Source organism: Vicia villosa, linkage group LG1, assembly GCF_029867415.1.
Source record: "Vicia villosa cultivar HV-30 ecotype Madison, WI linkage group LG1, Vvil1.0, whole genome shotgun sequence".
Taxonomy (NCBI): Eukaryota; Viridiplantae; Streptophyta; class Magnoliopsida; order Fabales; family Fabaceae; genus Vicia; species Vicia villosa.
Genome location: NC_081180.1, coordinates 134,983,898 through 134,993,783, shown reverse-complemented (window position 1 = coordinate 134,993,783; position 9,886 = coordinate 134,983,898). Strand labels below are relative to the sequence as shown.

General features: G+C 32.0%; 1 protein-coding gene across 1 annotated transcript; it reads right to left on the bottom strand.

Annotated features, from left to right (window-relative positions):
- Positions 1 to 2,910: 2,910 nt before the first annotated feature.
- On the bottom strand, positions 2,911 to 6,561 carry LOC131617329 (uncharacterized). The gene is made up of 2 exons (XM_058888641.1): positions 6,319 to 6,561; positions 2,911 to 3,610 (listed from the first exon to the last, which is right to left on the bottom strand). Exons 1-2 carry the CDS (start codon positions 6,484 to 6,486, stop codon positions 3,065 to 3,067), a joined length of 714 nt encoding a protein of 237 aa, XP_058744624.1. The 5' UTR covers positions 6,487 to 6,561; the 3' UTR covers positions 2,911 to 3,064.
- Positions 6,562 to 9,886: the final 3,325 nt, after the last annotated feature.

The window sequence follows — 9,886 nt, the reverse complement described above, 5'->3', positions numbered from 1 at the left end:
TCACCAATATCTTCAATCTTCAAATCTTCGCCTTTGAAAATTCTTTGGATTTTAGCGCCTTTTGAACTTCAACATAAGTGATAGTACCTTCCTTACTATAAAGAAGGGAATCCTTAAAGTGCTCAAAAGATATGGATAATGAACTCAAGAGTACATCCTTGTCCTCATCATCAATCTTCACTTCAATATTCTCAAGATCATCAATAATCTTGTGAAATTCTAACAACGGTTCCACTATATATTTGTTTTTCACCATTTGGAATGAATAAAGTTATTGTTTCAAACATAATCTATGAGCCAAAGACTTGGTCATATACAATAATTTAAGCTTTACCCACATCACAACCGCAATTTGATCCCCGACGACTTCTCTTAGAGCTTTATCCCCGAGGCACAAGATAATGACACTCCTGGCCTTATCATCCACCTCATCTCAATCTTTTCTGCTTTACTTAGGCGTGTAGGCATCAATTCCCCACCTTTCAAAGCATCAATAGACTTCTCTTGAATTACAATTACTTGCATCTCTACTTTCCACAATCCAAAGTCGTTATTTCCAAAAAATTTCTCGATCTCCCATTTAGCCATGATGCTTACTTGCAAAAGATACCCCTTTGCTCCACGGTGTATGCCACTTGTTGTGAATAACCACAATGTTCAATTTCAATCAATACTTTGATACGTGAGGCAAAGAACAATAGAAACAAAAATAAATGGCCTTCAACAATAATAACTAATAAGCAGAAATTATAACATAATAAAGCGAGAAAAGACAAAAAGTTTACTTATCTAGTTCGATCAAAAGATCTACTCTGGGGGAGAGTGCAACTTTCCAATTCACTATACTCAGAAACTTGTTACAAGAGATTACAGGTGAGTTACACGAAAATATCATTCACCTTCAGAGTTTCCAAGAACAACTCTGAAGGCTCCAAAGATTAAACTCCTATTTTTTATCCCAAGTGTTTCTTAAACTCTCCAACATCCTCTCCCATAGTGTGAATCCTCCACTTCCTATAATAAAATCCAACACCGGATCCAACCCACCAAGCCGAACCATGGCTCTGATATCACTATTGGGGTGTCTGAGAGAGTCGGGAGCACCAATGAGACCAATGCTCTAGGACTACAATAGAGGGAGATGCCGCATCTCGATCTAAAACCTTAAGGTGTTAGATAAATGGGTTATCTCTCTTATAAATCCAACAGTCAACTTATTCATAAGCAATGTGGGACTTTAACCACTCACACTTGCACCCAAGATTCTTTCTCATAGGTGTGAGTCCCCCACATCCTATAATAGGATCTAACATTCCACCCATTCATAGGAAATGTAGGACTTTAACCACTCACCCAACATTCCCCCACAAGTGTGAGTCCCCCACATCCTATAATAGGATCAAACATTCAGCTACTCCTTCAATTCATCAATACACTTATCTTAAATTAAAATGGCTTGCATGTTTACTTTCCACCATCCAAAGTTGTTGTTTCCGAAAAATTTATTTATCTCCCATCTGCCCATGGTGCTACGATACCTCTTTGCCCCATGGTGAGCGCCACTTATTATGAATAACGACAAGATGCTTAGAAGTATTTCCCAATCCCCTTAGATAACTCCAAAGGTTTTCTAAAACCTTTGTCTTTTTAATTTTCTCTTGAGAAGACCATAAACCCTAAGACTGTCACACTGTAAAACACTGAAGAGATACATATTTATAATTACTAAAACCCAACATACAAAGCCCAAAAACACAATCCATTAATTATTACTCTCTCCGTCCCATATTATTTGTCACAATTGACCATTTCACACAGATAAAGAAATAGTAATAAATGAAAGAGAGAGAATAGTGACTTTAACAAATTATCCTGATTAATTGTTGGTGTATTCAAATTAAATAAATTAAGAGTATTTATTAAAGGGTACAATTGAAAAATTAAATATAAAATTGCATTGGTAATCTAAAGTGACAAATTTTGGATTGAGATGCGGTATCTTAAGGTAATATTTATATGTTATTTATAATATTTATAATATTATTAGAATAAAATATTATAAATAACTAATATATTTTATATTAAATTAGACTATTTCTAAATTAATATTTAATAACGAATCCGTAAGTCAAACCGGTGAAACTCGAAATTTGGGAACTGCTCAAATCGGATATTTTTACTGCTTTTCGACTTTTTAATTTTTGACAATTTTAAAATATGTTTTCTTTCTCTTTATTAACAAATGTTTTAAAACATACTTCATCCTATACGATTTCCTACCAATTAGACCTTCGCACATACCAGAACACCGTATGTATAAATTTCAACCCTTTTTTTTTTTCGCATTTAAACATCTTACTTATTACACATCTTAAATATATTATTTAGAATCTTACATTAAATAGATTTTTTATTGAACTTTTAATATCTAATCCTACGATTATTGAAGTTGGTAATGATAATGGGAGAGTACCTTCTACTCATAGTGTTTATTGAATTCCATTGTTTATTAAAAAAAGAAACTAGTGCATTTTTAGTTTTTACCGTTATAGAATTGACCAAAGCTACGCACTAGGTGGCTTACATTATCTTTAATATTATGCCTACTTTGTTCAAACAATGGAAACTAAAGGCTCTTTTCCTCCATAATTAAACCAAAGTTTCCTTCAAGTGGGAAACATATAAAAGGTTAATGATATGCTAATCACAATCAACAAACAAACTCACGTCAGAAAAGCTAGTTCATGAATAGCTAAATAGATGTTGCTTGTGTGAGTAAAACACAAACACCTTTACAACTTGAAAATAGTAGGTGATGCAAATCTAATTTTTTAAAGACAATTTTGTCGATTATTGTAGTCCTTCTGACGGAGAAATTATTCTTTGTAGTTGTGTGCAGATGATAACTGATTTATATTAAAAGAAATTTAAAAGAAAATATTCATAACTTTAACGTTGTAACCGATTGATTACAGATTATATAAAGTTCAAATTCAGATACTTAATTACAAATTATCAACAAGTTTAGAGATATAAAACCTGCCCCTATTAACTTTAAATTACATCAAACATAACCTTCACCACCTTTCTCATTAATCTTCACAACACTTCCCTTTCCATTCCCACAAACAAAGTCCAAGTTATAAAGCACAGGAATCATAGCAACAGAACACAAGAAAACCAACACAGGTCCAAAGATCCAAAGCAAAAGAGGAAAAGCCGAGTAGAAAAGCCTATTACCAACCGTGCTCAAAACAATTCCCTTGTCCAAAAGTTCAGTCAAATATTCAGGTGTAACCACAACATACGACATGACATTTTGTGGTGTGCAAATTAGGATGCTCACCTGGTTGAAAAACCTAATGGACAAAGTGTGACAGAAAAACGAGAATAAAAATATTGTTAAAAGTGTCACGTATTTAAGTGCTACCATAAATTCGCTATGAGCTCCATAAATCGCATCGTTTAGAGGCTTCTTCACGCTGTATGTGCTGCTTATTACTGCTGCTAAACCGGCCGAGAGAAGAATGGAGGTTGTTGCCATAAGTGTTGATCCCATTATTAGATTTCGTAGGGTTTGAACAGCTAGGATGTTCTTCTTTTCAATATCCTAAATGCACAAATTAACAATGTGAAATTAAACGTTGATTTAAGGAATCTACATTTACATATATTATATGAAATATAACTATTTATATAACAAATTATTTTTACCACTGTTTTTCAGAACGTGCAAAATAGACTACCGTATAATATTTAAAATTTATTACAATTTAACTGTAATTAAATAGAATCTCATCAAATATTTATTTTACAGTTAAGTGTGACAAACCACTTGATTTTTTTTATTTGTGCTGACATGATATTAAAATATCTTTATGTTTTGTCCTCAAACACACGTTACGTTCATATATAAGACCTAATTATTTCAAAAAAATTAATTTAGTCTGAAAAAAGTGTTCCTCCACTTAGTTAGCATAAAGATAGACCATTATGGATTGTGACCAGAAACATGAATGACACATTTCTTTTTGCTAAGATTACAATTTATAAATCAAAATTTAGGACCACGAAAACAAAGTGAAGACGTAATCCATTCTTTTTAATGGATCTACTAACCTACTTTTATAAAAAAAAATAGTGAAGTGATGGGGCCATGTTTGGCAAATGACCATGCATGTTGATAAAAGAATTCCAAAACCTACACCAACCAATTGTATGAAGATTCTCTCAAATATTCATTTTTGTATGTATGTAATTCAAGATTCCAAACTTATAAACATCGATCATACCAAAAGCAGGGGGGCCTGAAATCCATTTAGCTAAAGCATATCTTCCATGTTTATTGTTAATTTAACTTTATATTTTCAATTTGTTGATTCTCAAGTAATTTTAACCATGTGCAAAATTTATTCATAGTGTTTGTGACACTTTGATTTAGTGGTATTCTCATGGTCATAGGAGAGAGGGAAAAATATAATCAGATGGACACAAATAATCAGAGTCGTCTTGAATTTTTAAACACCTTGTATATGTTTGTGTTTGTTTAACAATAATAAAATAAATAAATAATTTATTTAACTACAATTTAATCAACTTTAGATGTTCTTAAAGATATTTTTGCATAGTCATGTCAAACCAACATAATTGATAGATGTGTAAGTAAAAACGTCATATACATTGCAGATTTGAACATGCGACATCTCATTTATTCACCTTTAAAAGATGAATTTTAACTATTAAACAATTTAGAATAAAAAAGCACCTCTAGGACTATCATAAAAAAAAAATTAATTTATTGCAGAATTTTATTAAGTAAATTTAAATTATTATTATTATTATTATTATTATTATTATTATTATTATTATTATTATTATTATTATTATTTATTTTTCATTATCATTATAACTATAATAAATTTTATATTTTTGTATTAAATTATAATTTTGCTAAGTTCTTCAGTAATTTAAATTGATTACTCTAAATTAATTTTTCATATATAATTATATACCTTAAAATATCATGTTAAATATTTAAATATGTCAAATTAATCATTTAAATATGTTTATATCAAATAAAATTTATATAAACTAACATACCTTTAAAAAGTCATTTTGATTTAAAAACAAGCCTCTAAAACTTAAAGGAGTCAAATTTTGAATCTTTTAAGTTTTAACCATATCAGAGTTGAGGTTAGTAAAGTCTAATTCCGCCTAATTTATTTAAATAATGGATCTGTGGGTGTTAATGTATATAACTCACGGCAAAATATTCTTCGACTAATAAATGTGTAATTTTTGGAATACTTCTACTTTAGAATCGAAAAATAACTGGCTATAAAATATAAATAAAGTGATTTGGAATAAGCAGAATCTTTTCTTTCAAAATATTTTAGTCACAAGTCACAACCTTTCAAAAAAAAATTTAAACACAAGCCACGAGAATAATTATATAACTAAATTATAATTATAAGTAAAAAATAAATATTCCCGCAATTATTAATCAAGAAAATTGTCCAGTTAACAAAGATAGAGAGAGACAATCCCTTGATAGTTCAACAATCTATTAAAATCAATATTATCATAAGAAAATATTGCAATTACAAATATTTATAGGAATACTGTTTTAAGTAAATAAAAAATTAGAATAATACAGAGAAGATTAACATAATTTTTAATATATATGTTCAAATTAAGAAGCGATAAGAGAGAGACTCAACTTATTTTAAAAGAATTTCTATGTAATAATTTGTAATAAAAATTATATTACATCAATCTAATCAACTATTCAGAAAACATCAATCTAATCACTGAATTAAATTCTATAAATTTATATGAAAATTTGAAATTATTTCATTTAATAACTTCAATAATATATACAATAAACTTTAAAGAATACAAATAAATGCCAACCATTCGATTATATAACTAAAAAAAATTAAATAATTCTACAAAAATTTGTGGAGTTTCAATAAATTTTTTTAAATTCAACAGAGCAATTGATAAAATATAATATTTATCATGAATTATTAAACAAAGCAATACTATGTAACTTATTCCTAAAATAAATTGATATCTTGTTTATATTAACTCTCTAAATTTATTGTATATAATATTTATCTAAGTGAGACTTAAGTTCTATGGTGGTTTTTATCATTGGCTTCAGTCCATACAAAATCAAAAGTCTTAAGAAATTATAGCTTAAACTAAATCCTCCCTATAGTGAAAAATATATCATATCAAGTTTTAGAACTATAATAATAAAAAATATATTATTTTGTTAATGTAATATTGAGTATAATATATATGAAAATATACCTTGAGCATGGAAGGGACCCAAGATCGTCTTCCATGAGTATTGATTCCAATGATGGTGGAAGCAGGTTGAGTTCGAGCCTTGTGCCATAACCAAACATGATAACCAATTATTATCATAAACCCTAATGGCACAAGCAACATATCCAAATAATATTTTCTCCATTCCATCTTCTTAACACAAGTTTAAGGGTGTGTGGAAAAGAATACAATGTTTTAGTTTTGGACTAAGATGTTGTGTTTATAAAGAAAACCACGTGAGTGGGGGGAAATTTTATATCATAGGCATGATCTAGAAAATGAAATCTTTATTTGACAATATTATGTGTGCCACATATTTATTATTCATTTTTCTTAATCTACATGTGATTTAAATATTTGATTGCTTTAGGTATTGAGGTAATAATGGGTGTGAGTGGAACTGTGGAATTAATGGAAAAAACATGCTGGCATATGCATAATCACTGTGGTTATGCACTAATGAAGATCTCAAGTTGTTGTCATTAGTTTAAAAAATTTCTCACTCCACCCGATAACATTTAGGCGCACCACCGAAATGACAATTTTGCCCTCATGCTTCCGTAGATGAATCTTCGGAAGCACCCATTTTTTTTACGTTTACTTTGTTCCGTAGATGCACCTACGGTAAACACCCATAATTTTTCAAAGTAACACCTTCCGTAGATGCATCCACGGTAAACACCCATAATTTTTCAAATTACCACCTTCTGTAGATGCATCTACGGAAGTTTTCCTGTTTGTTTTTGCAGCAGAAGCAGTGCAGTACCGTTGTGCACTCCTAATCGCTTTATTATTGCGGTACCGTTGATTATACACTTGTCTTATGTTTGATATGTTGTCGGGTTCCTTCCTTTTCAATGTGGCAAGCATATTTTTCGGTTGGACAAAATTCAAGAACATGTCTTTAATAGATAACATATAACAACAAATTTTAAATGGACACTCGGATTTTCTAGTACTCGTGTCGTCTTTTTTAAACTTCTTTAGAGGAGAATTGTATTTCCCGCTTCTCTCGCACAACATTGTGTTAGAACAAGATTTGTTCTGATCAATATTCTTAGTTTTGATGATAACAAGGATATGAATTTTGTATGAGATAATGTGGTACTCTAATACTATGCAATTTCCATTTCAGGAATTATACAAAGAGTATGCACAAAATCAGCGCAAGAAGCAACTGACTCAGAAGGTTCAGCATGCAACATCAGAACATGGTCTGGCAAGACATCAGAAGATGGTCAAGCAGAATCAGAACATGGGTCTATGGAAGCATCAGAAGAACTTGAGATCAGAAGCAGAAGCACTGAAGTTCTCATGGTATCACGCTCAGAAGCACTTCAAGGTCAGAAGACAAGAAGATGCTCTGCACCAAGCTGTTTGACTTTGATGACATTCAAACGTTGTTTGCACAAACATCAGATCAGAAGCAAGTACTAGACTGGCAGGCTACGCTGACTGACAAAAGGAACGTTAGAAGCTATTAAAGGCAACGTCAGTAGACACAGCGGAAACAAGACTCGAGGTAGTTGACAAAAGAGTGAAACATTAAATGCAATGCTGTACGGATTACGCAAAGCATTAAATGCTCCCAACGGTCATCTTCTCAAGTGCCTATATATATGAAGTTCTGATGAGAAGCTCAATACAACACTTGCGCATTAAACTGAAACGCTGTCAAATTCAAAAGCTCTCAAACTTCATCATCAAGCTCACTACATTGCTGTTGTAATATCTTAGTGAGATTTAAGCTTAAACTTTAAGAGAAATATCACAGTTGTGATTATAGCTTTTCATAAGCATTGTAATACTCTTAGAATTTGTTTACATTAAGTTGTAAGTTCTAGAGTGATCAGGTTGTTGATCAGTATACTCTAGCAAGTCTTAGAAGTTGTCTAAGCAGTTTGTTCCTAGAGTGATCAGGTTGTGATCATGATACTCTAGAAGACTTAGCAGTTGGCTAAGTGGAAAACCATTGTAATCAAGTGTGATTAGTGGATTAAATCCTCAGGTGAGGTAAATCACTCCAAGGGGGTGGACTGGAGTAGTTTAGTTAACAACGAACCAGGATAAAAATCATTGTGCAAATTTTTTTTATCTTACAAGTTTTAAAAGTACACTTATTCAAACCCCCCATTTCTAAGTGTTTTTCTATCCTTCAATTGGCATCAGAGCGCCGGTTCTAAGGTGCAAACACATCTACATCTACATCTGGCTCTGCTGAGCAATACAATGGTAACAATGGTTATACTAGACCACCAGTATTTGACGGTGAAAACTTTGAATACTGGAAAGATAAACTGGAAAGTTACTTCCTTGGTCTAGATTGTGACTTATGGGATCTTCTGGTGGATGGTTACAAACATCCAGTGAATGCTACTGGCGTAAGGCTTACAAGACAAGAAATGAATGATGATCAAAAGAAGCTTTTCAAAAATCATCATAAATGTAGGACTGTTTTGCTGAATGCTATCTCTCATGCTGAGTATGAGAAGATATCTAACAGGGAAACTGTCCATGATATATATGAGTCATTGAAAATGACCCATGAAGGAAATGCTCAAGTCAAGGAGACCAAAGCTCTTGCTCTAATCCAGAAATATGAAGCCTTCAAGATGGAGGACGATGAAGATATTGAGAAGAAGTTCTCAAGATTTCAAACGCTAACTGTTGGATTAAGAGTTCTGGACAAAGGTTACACCAAGGCTGATCATGTAAAGAAGATCATCAGAAGCTTACCCAGAAGATGGGGTCCAATGATGACTACATTCAAGATTGCAAAGAATCTGAATGAGGTTTCTTTGGAAGAGCTAATCAGTGCCTTGAGAAGCCATGAGATAGAGCTGGATGCAAATGAGCCTCAGAAGAAAGGTAAGTCTATTGCATTAAAATCTAATATTAAAAAATGCACTAACGCTTTTCAGGCTGAAGAAGTAGATTCTGAAGAATCAGAATCAGAAGAAGAAGATGAACTGTCCATGATCTCCAGAAGGGTAAACCAACTCTGGAAAAGCAAACAAAGGAAGTTCAAGAGCTTCAGAAGTTCAAAGAAATTTGAACGAGGAGAATCTTCTGGTGGCAGAAGATCTGACAAGAAGAAAGTTGTCTGCTATGAGTGCAATGAGCCTGGACACTTCAAGAATGAATGTCCAAAACTTCAGAAGGAGAATCTCAAGAAGAAGTTTCATAAGAAGAAAGGTCTTATGGCAACATGGGATGATTCTGAATCAGAATCAGAATCAGACTCTGAAGGAGAGCAAGCCAACTTTGCACTGATGGCCACAGTGGATGATGGATCAGAATCTACATCAGAATCAGATTCTGAAGAGGTATTTTCTGAACTATCTAGAGATGAGTTAGTTTCCAGTTTGATTGAACTTCTGGAACTCAAGGCTCATCTGAGTATCAAATACAAAAAGCTGAAAAAGCAATTTGAATTTGAAACTAAGAAGCTGGAAGTGGAAAATTCTGAACTGAAGGAAAAAGTTTTAAAATTATCCAAAGATAGTGGATCTCCTTCTGAATCATAAAAATCCATTCCTAGTCTCAATCA

What these genes read in the sequence shown, in the direction of transcription:
- LOC131617329 (XM_058888641.1), bottom strand. Translation starts at nt 6,486, where the DNA reads ATGGAATGGAGAAAATATTATTTGGATATGTTGCTTGTGCCATTAGGG. An exon ending in GGGTCCCTTCCATGCTCAAG is followed by an intron (nt 3,611 to 6,318) that starts GTATATTTTCAT and finishes TTGTGCATTTAG; the next exon opens with GATATTGAAAAGAAGAACAT.